This window comes from Ictalurus punctatus, chromosome 2 (assembly GCF_001660625.3).
Source record: "Ictalurus punctatus breed USDA103 chromosome 2, Coco_2.0, whole genome shotgun sequence".
NCBI lineage: Eukaryota > Metazoa > Chordata > Actinopteri > Siluriformes > Ictaluridae > Ictalurus > Ictalurus punctatus.
The window spans coordinates 23326670-23347606 of NC_030417.2; the positions used below are offsets into that span (position 1 = coordinate 23326670).

A 20937-nucleotide genomic window follows, 5' to 3' on the forward strand; every position below is an offset into this window, starting at 1 on the left:
GTTTGGCGCAGACCAAATTCAGCTTTTCAGGAGAAGCACCTCATACCAACTGTGAAGCACTGTGGTGGGAATGTTATGGTTTGGGGTTGCTTTGCTGCCTCAGGGACTGGACAGCTCACATTCACTGATTCAACTATGAATTCTGCATCATATCAAAGGCCATCTGTCCAAAATTGAAGTTGAACTGAAAGTGGACTGTTCAACAGGATAATGATCCTAAGCACACTAGCAAATCCAACAAGGAATGTCACAAAAAGATGAAATGGAGGGTTATGGAATGGCCTAGTCAAAGACCAGATTTGAATCCAATTGAAATGTTGTGTGGGGATTTGAAACTGACAGTACATGCAAGAAAACCCTCAAACATCTTGCAAATGAAAGAATATTGCATGGAAGTGCGGTCAAAAATTCCATCAATCCTGGTGGACAATTATGCAAAAGTCCTACAAGATGTTATTTCTGCTAAAGGGGGCAATACTAGCTTCCGATGGCAAGGGTGTACTTACATTTTCCACAGAAGAATATCACATCTATTGATATTTCTATTGAATAAATGATTGAAAAAGCTAATTTTCCTTTTGGTTGTGTTCAAGTATATCAACTTCATTAATAGGCACTATTCTGACATAAGAACATGATAAGCCAAACTCCAAGCCAGAAAGTCAGAGAGAGACTGAGACACCTGCTCCATACATTACATGTTTTGTTGCTACAGTCAGGTGCATACTCAAATTTGCCTAAAAACAAACTACTTCCCAACAACTGCAAGCTCCAAGCCATTTTCTCTGTGCAAATTTAGAAATGAGTTCTTAAAAACACAGTTATTTGTGATCATATCCTCACAGTGGAGGCTATTCTAATTCTCCTGAGGAGCGTTGAGATGCAACGCGCTAGTCTGCACAGCTAGTTCAGACGCACAGATAAATCTGTAATGAAACTCCTGAATGAATTATCCATCAATAAATCTCCTTCTGTTCCACTCTTCTTTCATGTTGTGACATTAAATTACATATTAAAGGTTGCACACACCTTACGAAAACATACTAATGATAACGCAATCATTTTAGAAGATTAATTAAGAGTGGTTTTATTTTAAAATGCCAATTTATCACCAGATGCAAGAAGATTGATTGGAAAGAACATGTGACTTCAATTCTGGAGGAGTATATGATCAGGAAACATAAAATCCTATACAGAAATGACATCACACATTTCGGAAACACACTACAGAGTCTGGAAGTTTAAAGACTATTGGATTTTTAACTTTCTAGTTAAAAATCAGCACTCACCCACATACAAAGTCATAACATGACATCTTCTCCAGAGGCAAAACACTGTTCCTCCTCACACTGGACGCCAAAATAATGAGTGTCAATCTACGAGAGTGATCTATAAATCCCCATGTGTTCGTAATTCTAGATGAGTACAATGCTTTTCATCTTCTTTTCTCAATCCAAGGTGTAAACTGAAAAATTAAGGACTCTTAAGGAGTCTGTTTCAATACTAACCTGCTGCTCGTACTTCTGCTGGAGCTCCTCTAGTTGGTGGCCAAACTCCTTTGTTTGCTTCTCTCTCAGTGATTTGGAACGGGATAGATCAGCTTCTACCTTTTCCATCTGGAACCAAGAAACATGTCAGTGTAACAATGTCAGCTGTCCTAGTCGAGACCCAATAAGACTTGACATCAAGTTGTTTGACTTGAAAAAAAAAAAACACTATTCGGATGATTCCGAATGTGTAAGGAATGAAAACAAATTTTACTGATGGTCATAGGTCAGCGATCTCGCCTCATACTACAGCAGTGAAACACAGGCCTACAGGAGGTCACTGACAATCAAAAAACCTAAAAATACTCAAGGGCTTTTCCTTTAAAATCACTGAAAGCTAGAGCTGTAAATCTAGTCAGCTTCGTTTGAAAGTCTCTATTTTGCACTTAGGGTTTCACTGAATTTCGACATTCACCTTGTAACTATAAAAACCAAAGCAAAACAAAATTTGATCCGTTTAATTTGATAATTTATGTCTTGCATGTGTCTTTTAGTTATCATAAGATGATTTATGACAATTTTGAAAGCCTTGTTGAAAGCAAACTTGGACAGACACTGACCTCTGTCTCACACTGACTGCTGCTAAACTTTGAGACTTTCCAACCAGCAACACCTCTGTCTCTGACTTTATGGTTGCTTTTGAATTGACTAGATATTTGGTTTTGCACAGAACACATGCAAGACAGATGCTTTTTACGGAGACTCTGATTGGAGCTGTTTCGTAATGTGAAAGTCTGATATAAAATACAGTCTGTTGTGACAGTTAGAGGAGCCCCAAGCACTATCACATTAGGGACATGGAGGCAGCTCAGGCAGGAGGTTGAGCAAGGACGCCTCAGAAGGTCCCCTGTACTCTGTCACAACATCTGGGAGCAGGATGTGAGCACTGGTACCTCAGTAACAAGGCCTGCAGACTGTCGTGGCCTAATTAAACGCTCGATCAAACACTTGGCTGCACCATCGGGTTTTGATAGAAGCTTCAATAAATGTCACGTGTCATAAAGAACATACCTGCTATTATGCTCCATTATTCAAAATTCAGAACACACGGTGTAGGGTGAAATTGAAATATATATATATATATATATATATATATATATATATATATATATATATATATATATATATATATATATATATATATATATGTATGTATATATATATATATATATATATATTAGCGATGCACTAATGTATCAGCCAATAATTGGTATCAGCCGATAAAGGCAATTTTTATGCTATCCGCCAACGGTCGTTTAGAAACATCCAATGAACAGGGCTGATTATATCCTGTCAATCAAAAGAGGGTGGGAAAACACATCGATTTCATGCTGTGTGTAAAGATGATGTCTCTTCTGTGGAATTACTTTGAATTGGGTCACCATGATGACAAAACCGCAGTCTGTGAGCTCTGTAAACTCTGCACTGCTAAAAATTTTACACCGGACGCTGCTGCAGTGAAGCAGGAGTTTCAGTGTCAAGTCCAATTTTTTCTTTTTTTTGCCACACTGCTCGTGCCGAATTAAAGCACCAGTACACTGATGAAATATTTCAATGAGGATGAATTGACAAAAAAGGTATATATATATATATATATATATATATATATATATATATATATATATATATATATATATATATATTGCACAGAAAAATTTATCAGTAGTGTATTTCATATCCAGTTAATGTTAATACATAAAAAAGTTGATATTATATATTACCAGTTTGATGTCAATGATGAAGTAGAAATGCTTTTGTTTGTGGTGAGTGAATGTGAAGATTAACAGGAGGTTTTTTTTAGAATTCAGTCAATGTTAATATGAATTAATAACATTCAACAGATTTAATTTAATCTTCAGAATTTAGTTCATGTGTTAATGTTAATTAGAGTAATGTGTTTTCTGTTTATGAGACCAGTTACTGTGAAACAACTTGTTGAAATAGAGAGAATAAAGTTTTTATTTGCATTTCTTTCAGAATTGTGGAATTAATTATTATTAACCTAAAAGAAGGTATAAAAGGCAGAACCACCAAACTATCGGTATTTGCTGATATCACTCTGAATAACGGCTAAGAAATTTAGTATCGGTACATCTCTCTCTCTGTCTCTCTCTCTATATATATATATTTTACATATACATATACATATATATATATATATATATATATATATATATATATATATATATATATATATATGTATGTGTGTGTGTGTGTGTGTGTGTGTATGTGTGCGGTGTGATTAAATGTTTGAAATCTGTGTTAAAATATAATTGTGCCAACAAATTCATTTTCTTCATTAGATACCTAACATTTTATCTACAAAAAATATTTTTTAAACTGATGACTTGGGGCAAAATATTCAGAAAATCAGCCAATAAGTGTACAGCATAGGTGGGAACTCCTTTAATACTGTATATAACGCATCTCAATTCTTGATTCCACGAGAAACTGGTTGAGAAGATGCCAAGAATACATTTCTGGAAATTCTATGCAAAAAAGTGTCTACTTTGAAGATGCTAAAATATTGAATTATTTTGATTTATTTGAGTTTTTTTTTATCACAACATAAATCCCATAGTTCCATTTGTGTTATTCCAGAGTTTTGATGACTTCATTATTATTCTAAAATGTGGTGAAAAAAATCTATAAAAATAAAGAATGAGTGTCTCAACGTTTGACTGGTAGTGTATTTTTATTTATTTATTTTTTTTTACATTTTATTATTTTTTCTATTTACAGTTTAAGGGCTCCCTTAAACAATTGTAACACAAGTCTTGGTGTACAGAACCAACCAAAACACCTGGTTGTTTCTGATTTTCCATGTTCTCTGTGTATTTTGCCATCACATATATGTGTATTTTGTTGCCCAGCCTATAAAAAAAGCTTTGGCATGAGCCAGACAGTGTTCGCACATTAGATAATACCCACACCAGAATCCTTTTTCCTCCTACAGAATAATATCAGTTTAATAACATACCGTCCCTTCAGCCTGGAAAAGCATCACAAAAGAAGAAACCAACAATTTGGTGATGGCAGTGCAGGCTTGATGCAGTTATTACAAGCAAGGGATATGTAACCAAGTGTTATTTACTTTAATTTACCTCAAGACTTAACTGTTCCTATACTTTTGCGCTCCTAAAAATTGAGTGGTCTGATACTAAAGGTTTTATGTTTCATGTTGTTTAACACATCTAGATGTAAATACCAGGAAATAAAATCTGAAATCCTCAACTCTCGTATCCATCTTGTCATCTCAAACCCAAATGTCTTTGGTGTATAGCACAAACAAATGAATTCCTATAGTTTCGGAGGCGACTGTGTATGTACATATTACCCACACATATTGAACACTAGCAGTTAGTTTTCCTTCTATAATCATAAGTGTCCATGTATTTTCAGCAGACTGGGATTGAACGTCTAATTCCTTAGCCAAAATATCTCCAATTTATTCAGCTACCAGGCTAAATAAGCTGGCAAGCTATCTAACAATTGCAAACCAGTAAAACTGCAGTAGCTAACTGTGCACGAGTGTTGGGCTACACAGCACACATTTAATCTTTGTAACTTAATGGAAATACATGATCATACTATTTAACACAAACAAGCAACACATTTACAACTCTACACAGGCCTCTGTCTGTGAGAACACTGTGAAAACAAAGCCATAATGATGGAGCATTGCTAATGTGTGAGCTCACCTGCTGCTTCATGTCAGTGTAAGCTTTCTCAGAGCTGAGCTCCACCTGCTTCTTAAAGCTCTCCAAAGAGCTCTCTGCCTGCTGGGCCTGCTGTCTCTGGGACTCTCTTAGGCGGCTCATGTGATCCTCTTTCTCCCTGGAAAGAGTGCATACACAGACACAAACACATACTCAGCGAATATCCAAGTGATAAACTAAATTCTGTCAGAAAACACTGCAATGCACAAGGTTAAGTATCAAAGTGTATGCATGTATGTATAAATTTGGACATTTTCACTTGGGGTGTACTCACTTTTGTTGCCAGCGGTTTAGGCATTAATGGCTGTGTGTTGAGTTATTTTGAGGGGACAGCAGATTTACACTGTTATACAAGCTGTACACTCACTACTTTACATTGTAGCAAAGTGTCATTTCTTCAGTGTTGTCACATGAAAAGATATAATCAAATATTTACAGAAATGTGAGGGGTGTACTCACTTTTGTGAGATACTGTGTGTGTGTGTATATATATATATATATATATATATATATATATATATATATATATATATATATATATATATATATATATATATATATATAAATAAATGTATATATATATGATTCCTCATCCTGTCAGAAAAAGCAGTGCCAGAACTAACTACAAGCTTTAGTATCAGTAGTTTTGTGCCTGGAAGCGTGTCCAGTACTCCTCCCAATATGCAATCGGGGCATACAATATGGAAAAACCACATCGCCAAAGGTGGAAATACAAAGATGCATTGTGTATTTCCTACTTTTCATCACCTGATGGGTGCCACTTTACAACGAGAACTTCAGTGATCATGGAGGCGTGTGGAACCACAGGAGCGGTTGAACCAAAGCTAACAAAACAAACAGCTTCTCCACCACATCCTGACAATAATGCTGAGAGACAGCAGGCAAAAAGAGCTGTCAGAGTCAAGACAATGCACAGCCCGGGATGAGACTGACAGCTGCAAAGCGCCTGTCAAGCGCTTCTCAGAGCAGGTGTGTGTACTGTGCCTTGCATAAGTATTTGCCCCTCCTCCTTGAACTTTTCACCATTTGGTTATAAACTTGTTATTTTGTTACAGGCATTATAAACTGAAATGGATTTGATTAGTATTATATGTTCGTGAATTTTCATAATATAGCCCATAATACGGAAGTGACTCATGGTTGCTTCTTTGACTAATGCCCTCCTTACCCAGTCACTGGCTGTCGGCCTTCTCTAGGCAGAGTCGAAGTTGTGCCATATTCTTTCCATTTGTAAATAGTGGATTTAATGGAGTTCCACAGGATGTTCAATATTTGGGATATTTCATATACTCAAACCCTGAGTGATACTTTTCCAGAACTGACCCAGGCTAGTCTTGTTAACTCCTTGGTCTTCATGATGCTGTCTGTATGGCATGTTCTTTAACAAACTCTGGGGTCTTCCAGGAACAAGTGCATTTATACTGAGATATACACACGACACTCTACAGGGTGTCCCGACATGAATGATTTCAATACGTTCATCTTTTGTAAAAGGCATTCTTAAAGCCTATCTGAAAAAAATAAAATAAAATCTACATATGAAAAACTTTGCAAGACATTTTGCTAAAAAGTGTTCATTTCCCCTATGTATGGAGACCTTTTGGACCACTTTATAGACTCCATTCAAATAACTGTATGACTTCAGATGTCGAGCAGAACAAATTTTCACAGCAATGGGGGTAAATACTTATGCAATCAAAACTGTGGAAACGTTCAAAGAGGGTCAATACTTATGACAGGCACTGTATCATCAGTGCCACAGTAAAGGCTCATCGCTCATTTCCCAGCAAGGAAGCATAATGATGGTGGTAATTACGTTTAACTGACGGGCGTTTTGCTGGAGTCTGTCAGACCAAACATTAGCATGTGATGAAACACTAACATCCACATCCTGTAGAGTCAATACCAACAACGCCGAGGCACAACAGATTACAACATGTGATAGGATCCAATCAGGTTATTTGTGGAATGTGTCGGAAATTAAAAAAACAAAAAAAAACGCATTTTGCTTGTTTTTGTTTTGTTCCATTTTTGAAAGAAACCACTGTACATGAAGAGGTTCAAAGAACATTTAATATAGTTCTCATTCCACAGTAACAATTCATAAAAAGCTTGTGGTTGTGTAGTCAGTCAAAACTGCTCCAACAACCAACTCGGGACATAAAACCCTTTATAAAAATAAATAAATAAAAATAAAAAAAATAAAGACAAAAAAAGGCTTCCATAGAAGATTTTCCAAAGTAAAGAATGAAACGTGTTTCACATCAAGCACTGTTGAGCTAAATGACAAACATCCACCTACTGCATGTCTAATGTGGGAACTGTCCTGCTTTAGTAACTGTCTTTTTTTTTCTTTTTATTACGCATACCCATAACGCCAGACATAATAATAACAGGAAACAATGTCAACAAAGAGAGAGAAAATGCACACCAAAGCTGCCTTCTTCTTTTCCCCCAGTGTAATTTTGGTCCCTCTCATGTTTGACATCAAACGGTCCAGAAATGGTCTTTTTTTCCCCCCTCCTGCAATGTTGTGTATTCGGTAAGTCTGTAATTATTAATCTGCCTTGCAACATGAATACCTACAGGGCAGACACAGACACAAAAGGACCTTCTCTGGATCTCTGATGTGGAGCAGCCTGCTATGGAGAAACAGAGATTAAAGTGAAGCAAAGATGGGGGACAGGCAGGGGGCGGGGGGGGCGGGGGGGGCGACAAAGCCACAAAAATAGTTCCCTGAGACTTTCTGAGTGAGGACAGGCGAGGTGGCTGACGAGAAGGAAAAATAAGGAGACGGCTCTGACTCTGAGCTTATTATATGCGTTCTCTTTCTCAAATACAACAAGGTGATAATCTCTAGTCTAGATAAATACATGTTATCCCAAATCATAGACTACAATTAGACTAAAGTGTTATTTATAACATAATCTTACACTATAATCCAGAATATGTGACAAACTTTCTGTTGTCTCTTGATCATAAATGCATCATAAAGATACTTTTTTTTATTGTCTTCATCACTTGCACTCTGTATGTATGTGTTGTTTTTTTTTCAGTATATGATGTGAAGTGAGGAGCAGACAGTCTGTCACCATCCATCACAGTGAGAGAGCGAGATGAGAGGGCAGAGCAAGGGACGGTGGTGAACGAATAAAGAAACAGAGGGCGGGAAAGGGGAATGCCAGCTCGGCCTCGGCTCTTGGATGGGGTTTTTTTGGTCGGAGAAGTGGCAGGAGAGGAGGCTCAAATTAAAGACGTGCTGTTGGACCAGAGGAAATCCTTCTCATCCCGTGCTCTTAAAAGGCTTCTCAAGGGGGAGCAGTGGAGGGTGGAGGAGTGAGAAGGGAAGGACTTAAGGCAAGGGTGACGGAGCTTCCGTCCAGCCACAGGCCAGACAGGAGGGTCTGTTTCCAGCCGTCTGAAACCACACGACGCCTCCCATGTGGAGAACAGAACGCAACCGAGGAGGAAACTCATGTCCTGCCGCGGGAGAAAATGACTAGAGAGCCTTTGAAAAACGCAGCAGTGGATCCCGGCCTCCCATTCATTTTCATAAAGCTGGCTTTCAATTTCCTACATGGACCTGGTCACTTGCACTTGTGGCGGAAGTGTGCGTGGGGGGTGTGGACGGGGTATGTGTGTGGCAAGCATAGCAAAGCCCGGTGGCCTCGCCATCCACACGGACATCTCGAAACGCATGACGAGACAGCACACGGATATTTTCTTTCCGGAAACAACAAGCGAACAAACATTAGGAAATATGAAACAAAATTTTGAATGCAACTCAAATCATACACAAGTATATCCTCCAGTCCCAAATTCCAATCCCAATCGGTTAACTGAAGGTGTTAGAGGCGTGTTGGGTGAATAATAATGATGGTGAAAGCATCAGAATTGTGGTTTTCCTCCTCTCTCATTAATATCAAATATGAGTGAGATCCTAATGAAATGAAATGATCCTAATGCATACTTCATATAACTTTAAATACGCCCTTAAGTTTTCTATGCTGTAAGCATACTCAAATATAACTCCTTGGCACAATGTTTCTTAATCTTGGTCCTGGAATACCACCATCTTACACATTTTGGTGTTTTCTTTGGTCCCATATCACCAAATTCAACTCAGCTAATTATCAAGCCTAAACTAGGGTGAAGGTGGCACAGTGGAGCAGCAGGTAATGTCTCAGCAGCTCATATCTTCAGGTCCCCTGTTCGATCCTGGGGTCAAGCTATTGTCTGTGTGGAGTTTCACATGTTCTCCCAGTGTCCATATGGGTTTCCTCCAGGTTCTCAAACTTCCCAAAAACATGCCGGTAGGCTAGGCATGAATGAATGCGAGTATGTCTGTGCATGGTACACTGGGATAGACTTGCATCTCCTCAAAGGCGTATTCCCAGCTCCCGGCCTGTATTCCCAGGATAAGCTCCAGATCCATCATGACTCTGATCACGATAAAGTGATTACATTTACATTTATTAATTTAGCAGAAGCTTTTATCCAAATGAGGAAATACAAGCAAAGCGATATATCAAGCGAGGAACAATACAAGTAGTGCTACCATAGAAGATTTATAATTGAGTTCTAGAAGAAGAACAGAGTAAAGGTGTAAGTGCCAGAGTAAGTTTTTTTTTTTTTTTGATAATGTGGGGTTGGCATTTTATGGGTTAGTTAGGTGTTCACAGAAGAGGTTACTAATGATGAATGAACTAGGTTGAACTGGTTGAGTAAGAGGAGGGAAAACACCAAAAGATCAGAGAGGACTGAGAAACGCTGCTCTAGAACATTCCGTACTTCTATGGATGCGGAACGCTTTTGAGGAGACCATGAGCCGCGAAGACATAATGACATCAAACACAGAACAAATAAACAAAGGAGGACAAATTTTTCAAATGACTGAGAAAGATGTTGGCCGTAGTTGTGGATTATTGTGCAATGGGGATAAAACAAAGACCAAAAATGGAGAAGGAGGTGGTGTGTTTGAGTTTTCCTTCAAACTTGTTCATGCTGTTGCTTCTACATCTGTGAGTAAAAGCATCACTGCACGAATCAGAACTTTTAAAGGGTCTAAATACATAAATTCCATTCCGATCAATGGCAGGACACATGCTTGTTAGGAATTAGGGAAGAAGCACGTCGATCACAAGTCATTGTTATCAGAGTAGTTCAAAGAAATATGGATGTCCTTTCAAAGTACATGTGCTCGAGGTAATGGACACCATAAAAAGTCAGTACACCTACAAACATATGGCCATATGCATCCCATGTGGGTTTCTCCTCTCCACAAGTCCAAAGCCTCAGACCAGGCACGCCATGAATTTTGTTAGAGTGGAATGCTAACGAATCAGAAACAGATCAAAGCCCCAAGAAAAGAGGCAGCTCATGAAACGAGACGATAAAATGAAAAGCTGAAATATTCAGCATCCTAAAAAGAGTAGCGCTCTTTTCTCTTCTCTCACCCCACCCTCTCCAATATCCGTCTTTCCTCAGAGAGAGAGAGAGAGAGAGAGAGAGTAACGCTGCAGTTACAGCAGCCATCATGCTCCGAGGCTCCATGTCTGACATGCAAATATGCAAACGTTCAAAAATAACAGCGGCCACAGTTGAGAAGAACGGAGACTTAACACCACACGACTGTGGTCAAATATTCTGTCTGAGGATCGACAGAGAGTCGGGATGAAAAAAAGAGAGGCGCACAGAGAGAGAGAGAGAGCGAGAGAGAGAGAGAGAGACAGTAATGAAGCTAAATATGGTAAATGGAAGCTGTCTGTGATGATCACAAGGGTGTTTGTTGAAGATTTAATGCGCTGGGATCTGAAAGACAAAATCAGGCCAGTGCCGAAGAAAAGAGTGCGCAGTGTGTCGTTAGCAGATGAGGCACACTTGTGCCAGTAACGTCACAGTGTATATAAAGAGGGACCAAATCTCGTATTGCTGTAGCACTGGAGTACATGAGCTAAGGGATTAGCCTCTACTGCTTAATATAATGCTATTATTTTTCTTTCTCGATACGCCAAGGCTATCCTAAATATTTGTTTTGAACTGAGAAAAGAAAATGAGAAATAGGACTCCCAAAAATATGGCGGATAGCCGGTGGTTAACTGGCCTTGGTGTGAATGAATTTGTGATTGTGTGTGTGTGTGCATATGGTGACTTGCGATGGACTGGTATCCCATCCTGTATGTGTGTGTGCGACCCACCATGACATTGCGGTTACTGAAGATAAATGAATAAAGTCGCACCAAGACTAGAACTATTGTTTGTTAATCAAGATTAATGAGCAATTAAAGCGCACCTATTATGGTTGTGTAACATGCCTAAACAATAAACTTTGAAGGTCAAAAAACACTTTAATATCCTCATAATTTAAACTGCAGCATTACTTTTTTTCCCCACAGTGTCACAAACGACTCGTTAAATGATCCGTTCTAAAGGATTCATTCTAAACTCCTCCTTTCAGGGAGCATAGTCTGCTCTGATTGGTCAGATGTCCCAGTCTGTTGTGATTGGTCTGTGTTTCAAAAAGGAAACACCCACCACAATAACGACTTTCAGCTCCGTCTGTCAGCGAGCGGCCGATGAAGACCAGAGCCGGCACTTTTTGTTACAAATCTACGTAGGTTATTATAAAGAAGTAAATCTGGAATTACTAACTACTCGTTTCAGCTGTTCAGATTCGGTTCCTTCTTTTGGGAGTCAATAACTCTGTCGTGTGCTTTAAATTTTTTATTTATTTATTTTTTTTTAACTTTTTACATTCCCAAACATCTCTATAACACACTACATGAAAGGTAATATTTGAAAAACCATAATAGGTGCACTTTAAGAGCAATAGCACTAAATGCTGACAAACGTACAAGCCAAAAAACCCTTTTTTTTTTTTTGGTCAGTGTCAATATGAGGGTTACCATGAGGGTAAGAACAGCTGAAATAAAAAGGTCTTAAACTGATGTCATTCCGCTGACCGTGCTATGATTCACAGCATAAAACTCTGTCGTCAGCCCGTTTTTAAAGTGGGAGGCAGATGTTAAACAATGCGGTTTGTGTATGCCAGAACAAAACACTGGCTGCTCTTCACGACTGACCAAGGGTACAAAAAGATAGAGGGGTAGAAATGGTAGAAAATGTGACTGCATTTGCCTACAAGTGCTCAGAAAGCAAAAAAACAGCTGTCTGCTTTTCCACTGATATGCAGCAGGTCATGCCTCTCTGCTCTCTCCGAGCAGGGTTGAGATGAGCTCTCTGTTGAACCTTTAGCACACTTTGGTTTCATTACCCATTTATGGGGATGGTATAGAACATCAGGCTTGTATTAGCCACACATGTACGCAGGTCGTAATTCATAAACTAGGCAAAGCTGAAATGAAGTAGAAGTTATTTGACCAAAGGGAAAACAGATGAGGGAGAGTAAAGGTACATTAATGATGTGACATTCAGCCAAAAGTTGTGTTATACAAGAAAGAACGGCCTTTATGATGCTTAGTTTTATACCTGTGGGAAATTCAGTGGCATTTACGACCGATAATAAGATGCGAAGGAATGTGTTTGAATTGCATTCGAAAAAGACTATAGCTCATAGCACTACCTCTCCCCCTGCCCCCATTTTTTTCCCTCCAATTTGATCATCTGCCAATTCCCAGCCAGCTCACCCCTATCATACGACACAAAGCTGGACATGAAGCAACACTCTCAGAGGAAAGAGCTATCTACTCTCTTTTGCATATATGAGCTCAGAGACACCCACAACTGGCTAGAGTCACTGTGATTGCCAGGAACGAGAGCATGGCCAAGTTTTGGCCCACAGGGTCTCGGCTGTGGATGGCTGTGGCATTGTTGGGATTCATTTTCTAGCACCTTTTCAACAACACTACACCAAAATCATATATATATATATATATATATATATATATATATATATATGTCTGTATGTATGTGTGAGAGTATAGGGTACTTCAAGAGGAGGGAACTTCAAGAGGAAAGGAGACACAGGCTTCTATTCTTGGGCAAAAATATCTATTAATTGCTCCTATCAAAAAAGTTGAAGGAATATATGACAACAACGACATATGCTACTGTGTGTATCAACAGTTCTACAGAGTGTCCCAAAAGTCTACATACTTTTAAGTAAAATGTCTTCCAAAATCTTTCATACTTAGTTTATATTATATATATTTTTTCAGATAGCCTTTAAGAATTATTTTTACAAAAGAAGAACGTATTGAAATCATTCTCATGGCTGGATCGGGAAACTGTCGCAAGGTTGCGATGGACTTTAACAGGAAACATGGCGAGCACATCACACATGACACTGCTGCCAAACTTTTAACAAATTCAAAATGACTGGAAGTGTAGTGGACCAACGGAGATGTGGACGTCCACAAACGTCCGCTGATGAAGGCGCAACCGATGTGGTGCTGGCAAACATAGTCCTTATGCATAGACAGTTTTGGGACACCATGTAGACCTATTAGCAGCTCTTACAGGGTTTCTTCTCTCCATGTCCAACAGTCATTTTGGTCCCATTTGTACCTGACATCTTTGCTGGGGAATGTGTTTGGAGATAAGGTGGCTTCAAACGCATATGGACTTATTGATTTCCACGCTCCGACCATCTCCCCTACATCAAAAAAGGCTACAGTGGGTTTTTTTAAAAAAGGAAAAAAATCCTTTGTACTTCCGCTGCAATGCTAGACGGACGGACAGTCGAATGGGCTGGAAAGATGGGGCCTCGGGTCTTAAGCTGGAGTCTGCTTTTAATAGAAATGCAACACATCTGAAGCCGAGTAGTTGCCTCTATCTGGCTGTGGATTGCAACGCACAGGAATATCTGAGGGGAAAAAAAGGAAACTCAAGAAAGAACTGAACCCAAACAAGGTCAACAACAAGGTATTGATCAGAAGCATTAAGGTTTTTTTTCCTCCAAAATGTTCTGGTCCATAGAGAGACTTTACAACACAAATGCACTTGTTGGGCCTCACCCAGGAAATCAAAAGGAGCAAGAAATGAGCAGCACTTCAGAGCCAGACCCCCAGAGCAATCCAGCAGGACCGGAGTGATTAGGTTGTTTGATGCTGGCCTCTGAATTCCCAGAGATTGTGACTTCCTGCCCTTGTCCTACCCCCATAACCAGAGCCATAAGTCCACTAGCTGAGCAAACTTCACATCTGCAGACAAAACACTGGGGCCAAGCATGTAGTCCTGATGCACTTTGAGGTTTACACCAACATCTGTTGCCAGATCAAGGCTTCAGTTGCCCTTTACCTGTGCTAAAGGTCAATTTAAACAAGCACGGATCTAAACTCTTCTCGTTCATTTCAGAACTCTTTGAAAAGTGATGAAAGCCAAGCAGAAGTGCAAAAACGTGCCTCAGTCTAAAAGAATTAACGTGAAGCAGCGTTGAGTAGCCTGGGTCTCATCGGGTGAATAGGGCAGCGTACATAAGGATCTGAGATGGTTACAATTAAAGACAGGGGTTCTGACGAGATGGAAAACAGAGAAGGGGACTCATAACTGCAGCCACAGACATTTTAACAAAAAGCGAGGTCGAAGGAAAAAAAAAAAGAAAGAAAGAAAGAATTAATACTAATTTTCAGGGTGTTTTTAACAGGAACATCATGTGCAGCTAGCTCTAGTCTCAGCATTCAGAGCCAGTCGCCAGACAACACTTTTGCTGGTACGCTCATTCCCTCTGATGATCAGAGACGCGTGAGGATGAAAGATGGAAACTTTGTTTTTATATTCAAGCTTTGTACTTCAGTGTGGCGTTGCTATGGTAACGCACAAGTAAAATCGACACACCACATCACATTTGCATGGGAAGAGGGGACGATTACAAGAATATTTTTCTGTCTTTGTGTTAAAAAAAACCCCCAAAAAACAACAACAACAGGAAGGACAACGCAGCATAACAAATTAAGATGTGTAAAAAAAATAAAGAACCATACAAGTTTGGGTGGTGATGTCTGACATTTAAAAAAAAAAAAAAAAAAAAAACAACAAACAAAAACAAGCACAATAACATTAAGTATGCTAATAATTCTGAACAGCTGAAGTATCTAATACTAGACACTAGGAAACTCACTTATATACAAAATCACATACAAATAACACTGCACTATTGATTGAAACATACAAATAACGGCATGGTCTGCACACATGTATAGTACTCCTTTGACATGCACACATATACGCCAAAATGCCAGCCCTTCTGTTAAGGTGGCAAGCAGACGGCACCCTATGTGGTTCACTTCATTGAAATTTCTCTGCTCGTCCTCACGTCTACGCTATCAGGCAATGCACATTTGATGAATGCGTTTCGCTGGCCCTTTGAAGTGCTGGACTGACTTTAAGCTGGTCAGAGGCAGGGAGTGGAGGCGGTGAACCTGGCCACTCGTTAGCCTGATGATGGCTTAATTAGCGCCCAGACAAAACAGGCTTCTGCATTGTTCTGTCCTGGTGTCGGGTAAATTATTAGCCGCAGTTCGTTTGTGATTCAAAAACCATGCATTTTGTAGATTTACCAAACAGAAGGTTTACTATTAGGAATGTGAAATGTGAATACTGCAGTGGTGTAGTCCTAAAAAGTGGTTTACTATCCAGTGGTTTAACAGCACCAATGTCTCAGCTGTTATAGAAAAATAAATAAAACAATTCCGAAGGATTCATCGTTGTGGACTGTCTAAGAATAATGATTGAAACTTGAACATGCAGCAAGTACTGCTTCGACGACTACATGCATGTATTTGACTGTGGAATCTAACGCTTATCAGGAATCAGTTCAAATAATAGCACAAACAACTGCAACTGGGCGGTGTATAGGAACAACAACAACAACAAAAATAATCCCACCACCACTATGATTCACAGCATACATTACTGTTAGGTAGTGCACAAAATTGTATTGCTTGGTCAATTGCTTCCACTGTCGTGGGTTTATGAATGCATTTTGAAAGTTTGTTGAAGCTCACAGGTGGATGTACGTCAAGCAGTGTGAGAGCTCTGGGCTTAATGGAGCAGAACTCACTGTTCAGTCCTTGCACTTTTTTTTCATTTCATCAACATTCCAGAATCTGAATATAGCTGGATAAAGGGGTATCATTCGTTATAGTATAATCTTAAATATATGATCGGTTATTGACTGACGCTTAGTAGTGCCTACTCAGCATGGCTCAAGGTCCCTTTCCAGAACCTTCACGCTAACTGTCTCTCAGTGGTGGAATGACCTTCCGACCTCAATCCGGACCACAGAATCTGTCACTATCTTCAAAATACAGCTAAAGACCCACCTCTTCCGTGAGCACTTAACTAACCCCGAAAATGCCAACCCCACATTATTTAATTAATTTATTTTTTAAATGTAGTCTGACTTTTTCACCTCTACTCTGCGCACTTTGCTTCTTCTAGAACTCAATCATAAATCTTGCATGGTAGCACTATTTGCATTGTTCTCCGCTTGATATATCGATTTGGTTGTATTTCTTCATTTGTAAGTCGCTTTGGATAAAAGCACCTGCTAAATGAATAAATGCCCATTAAGAAACAACAATATGCCACTGAATGCAAGCGTGTCAAATTCACGGAAAGATAACACATGTCCATGGGGAAACTAAATCTGGATGCTGTCATTGGAAAGGCACTAGGAGTTAATGACGTAGGCCTGGAAAAGAACACCCCGTTGCTGCCAGTCAGGTGTGATATACCACAGTCAGCGGCCAAACAAACACACAAATAGTAAACAGTGAGCTCATAGGTGGCAATTAACTAAGCCTTATGTCACTGTTTAAAATGGGGTTGTGAGATTCTGGGGCAGCTTTGAATACATGGGGTAAGCGTGCCTACATTACTACTACGGTAAAAACACGCATACATGTAGCTTGGAAACAAAGATACAATTATTTATGTAAAAAAAAAATGCGGCCATTTAAATATATTCTGGTAAATACGTTTGGGGACACATGCTGTTACACGTCCAGCTGCATTCCCGTGTTGGGGAACGGGCCGAGATAATGCCACACGCGAGGGTCAGGTGGTGTCCTTTCCAATGACAGAAGGGCTGCTTCTGCAGAGTGACACCATGCCTCATTCTAACCCAGCTAGATTAGCCTCAGTAGGACTGCAGTGTATGGCTACATAGCTGTACATGGACAAGAGTGATTACAGACATCATAAATTACTCAACCAGAAATTCTGCACAATGCCAACGATTTCCTTTCATAGTGTTGAAATTACATTAGTTTAAAATGGATTGTTAAGCAAATCTGGAGCCAATAACTCAAGCATAAGCTTAAAAGAAAATTCAAAATGTGTCTAACAACGAATTAGCGGAATGAAGTCTCTTCTGTAGGTTTATGCCAATCAATTTCCTCGGTATGTTTGGCATTTTTAACTCCCACCCATCACTCACCTGAGTGCCTCCTCCAACTTCATGCTCTTTTTTCTGGCTTCATTACGCTCCTTCTCCAGCTCGGCCTGCAGAGCCTGCACCTGTGGCAGGACGGGACAGCAAAGGCGTCAATCAATCAGCTTGTCCAATCAGCTCTTACTCCTGTAATTTACCTCTGCACAGCTATGGCTCTGTCTTTTACAGAGCCCTCCACTTCCTCTATCTCCTAGGGATCGGAGGTTAAGTCCTGCTCAACCTTGCCTGAGTGCCTGCAGGTGTATAGCGGCCCAGCTGTCCAGATGTGCGCCTCGCCATCAGCCCTTTATGACCCCAGCGGAGACTTTGAAGGCAGGCTGTGGTCCAGGTGTTGTGGCCTCTCTCTCGAACACGATCCCTGCTTGATCGTGATGGCCTAATTCATTACGACGACTTCCTTTCTTTTCATTTTATACTTTTTTTTTTTTTATGACAGAAAGGACGCTTTGAAGAGGGCCTGTTAAATGTTCAAACTGGGGCCAGGAACAAACGACGATTATCCAGTCGTGCTTGCCTTTTATGTCGAGTTCCTCTACACATACAATAATCAGTATTCAATAATCAGCCACAGAACCTTAACACATCTCTCTGTTAATACTGCTTAAGACCACAGTCAACCTGAGTATATTCAGCTTCATAATCCCCCATAGTTGCTCAGTGGACAGGTGTATATTATATATATATATATATATATATATATATATATATATATATATATATATATATATATATATATATATATATATATATATATATGCAAATAAACCAATAAAAAAAGGAGGAAAAAAAAACTTCACAAAATCATAGTTTTCATTTGATATATGTGTTTAAACTTATAGTAATGTTGATTTATTTATTGTTCTTTTAATGCCATGCCAGCATAAATGGCTATTTTCCTGGAAAGATCCAGGTCAGTAAAACATAAAACAAAGTAGGTAAGACACAAACTAATAGTAATACAACACACCTATAACTACAGTATATGTTGCATATGACTACATTATATGACTACAGTATATAACTACAGTATATGCTGCATATAACTACAGTATATAACTACAGCATATGCTGCATATAACTACAGTATATAACTATAGTATATGCTGCATATAACTACAGTATATAACTAGAGCACATGCTGCATATAACTACAGTATATGACTACAGTATATGTTGCATATAACTACAGTATAGGACTACAGTATATAACTACAGTATATGCTGCATATACAGTATCTCACAAAAGTGAGTTCACCCCTCACATTTTTGTAAATATATACGTCTATTTCCCAAAGACAACCTCTGGATATGACGCTGAGCACGTGCAGTCAACTTCTTTGGTCGACCATGGCGAGGCCTGTTCTGAGTGGAACCTGTCCTGTTAAACCGCTGTATGGTCTTGGCCACCATGCTGCAGCTCAGTGTCAGGGTCTTGGCAATCTGCTTATAGCCTAGGCCATCTTTATGTAGAGCAACAATTCTTTTTTTTTTTCAGATTGTTTCAGGGTTGTTGGGTTAGGCAAATTGGGGCCAATTTGGACATTTTCACTTAGGGGTGTACTCACTTTTGTTGCCAGCAGTTTAGACATTAATGGCTGTGTGTTGAGTTATTTTGAGGGGACAGCAAATTTACACTGTTATACAAGCTGTACACTCACTACTTTACATTGTAGCAAAGTGTCATTTCTTCAGTGTTGTCACATGAAAAGATATAATCAAATATTTACTAAAATGTGAGGGGTGTACTCACTTTTGTGAGATACTGTAACTACAGAATATAACTACAGTATATAACTACAGTATATGCTGCATATAACTACAGTATATAACTACAGTATATGCTGCATAACTACAGAATATAACTACAGTGTAATCTGCATAACTACAGTATATATCTACAGTATATGTTGCATATAACTACAGTACAGGCTGCGTAACTACAGCATATAACTACAGTATAGGCTGCGTAACTACAGTATATTACAACAGTATATGCTGCATCTTAAACATCTGTCTGTTCAGCCTAGTCGTCGTCTTCTTCTGTATTGAAGTATTATTGAGCCGGTTCTTATGGATGGTGCCATTTGTTTTTTCCATATGCTAACAGTTACCAAGAAGAACAAACTCTTAAAGATAACTAATTTAGCGAGAAAAATTATTGGTATTCCCATCCCTAATTTATCGGACTGTGTCATTTCATATACGCGCCGGAAGGCACATAAAATATTAAATGATCCAGACCACCCACTTTATCAGCAATTCAACCCTCTTCCTTCTGGCCGCAGGTATAGACAGTCTACCCAGGTGCAGAAAGGCCAGCTATGGTAGGAGTTTTGTTCCTAGAGCTATACGAGCGTTAAACACATAGGTAATCAGCCATTGTGATGCCATCTTATGTTCGGGCATTTGTTGTATGATCCTGATGTATTCTTTTTAAAAAAAATTTTTTTATCCCCTTCTCCCCCCTATGCCTGTGATTGTTTATAATGGTTTATATGTATGGTGGTGTTGTGTTTATGTTTTCTACGCACCCACAGTGCAAACAAATTTCCTCTTTGAGGACAAATAAAATTATCTATCTATCTATATGTATATGTAGAGCGGTTTTTACTAGTCAGATGAATTAGGGTGCGTGTATGATATACGATCCAGCGTAAAGCTGTTATACACGTAATTCTCCAGCTAACTACACGCAGTCACCTCAAGAGAAAACATATTGATGGAAAATAAAGACTCAAACCAGTTTCGAATAATATCTCACGTGTAACGCCACGACAGAACGCCACGTTATAGCCGAAACTTTGGCCGACAAATTTTTGTTGAGGAAGCAAACATGATCTGCTACATTAGAGACTTTGTTTGAAGACGATAATGATCATAAACTCCTTCATTTCCCTTAAATCACCTACCTAGATAACTATCTGTCCATACTTGATTACATTATGTTAGATACCAGTCTTTAAGCCTAGTCAATTAGGTTTCCGTGTAACCAAAACACCGGACTGGGCAGGAGACTGAAACATGAAATAAATCTGCAGCCCAGTATCAAATCTAAACCCAGGACTATCCTTAACCTGACCGAGTGCATATGTAGGTATCTCACCACATTTGTCAAAGTAGAAGTTTCTTAAGAAGTTATCCAGTAGTGATTAGCGATATGCAAAATAGGATCAATTAAAATGAAACTAGGCAAATGTTATTTGACATCAAAGTGGGCGGTCCTGCGACGTATCTT

At 39.1% G+C, this 20937-nt stretch overlaps 1 protein-coding gene across 7 annotated transcripts in view; it reads right to left on the reverse strand.

The window, feature by feature from the left end:
- Nucleotides 1-20937, reverse strand: part of cep112 (centrosomal protein 112) — a 147328-nt gene that overhangs the window by 61162 nt on the left and 65229 nt on the right. For all 7 annotated transcript variants that reach the window (XM_017451134.3, XM_017451107.3, XM_017451124.3 and 4 more), the window contains 3 exons: nt 17688-17767; nt 5249-5384; nt 1509-1616 (listed from right to left, as the gene is read on the reverse strand). In XM_017451134.3, the coding sequence (XP_017306623.1) occupies nt 1509-1616; nt 5249-5384; nt 17688-17767 (324 nt within the window). The remainder of the gene's footprint in view (nt 1-1508; nt 1617-5248; nt 5385-17687; nt 17768-20937) is intronic.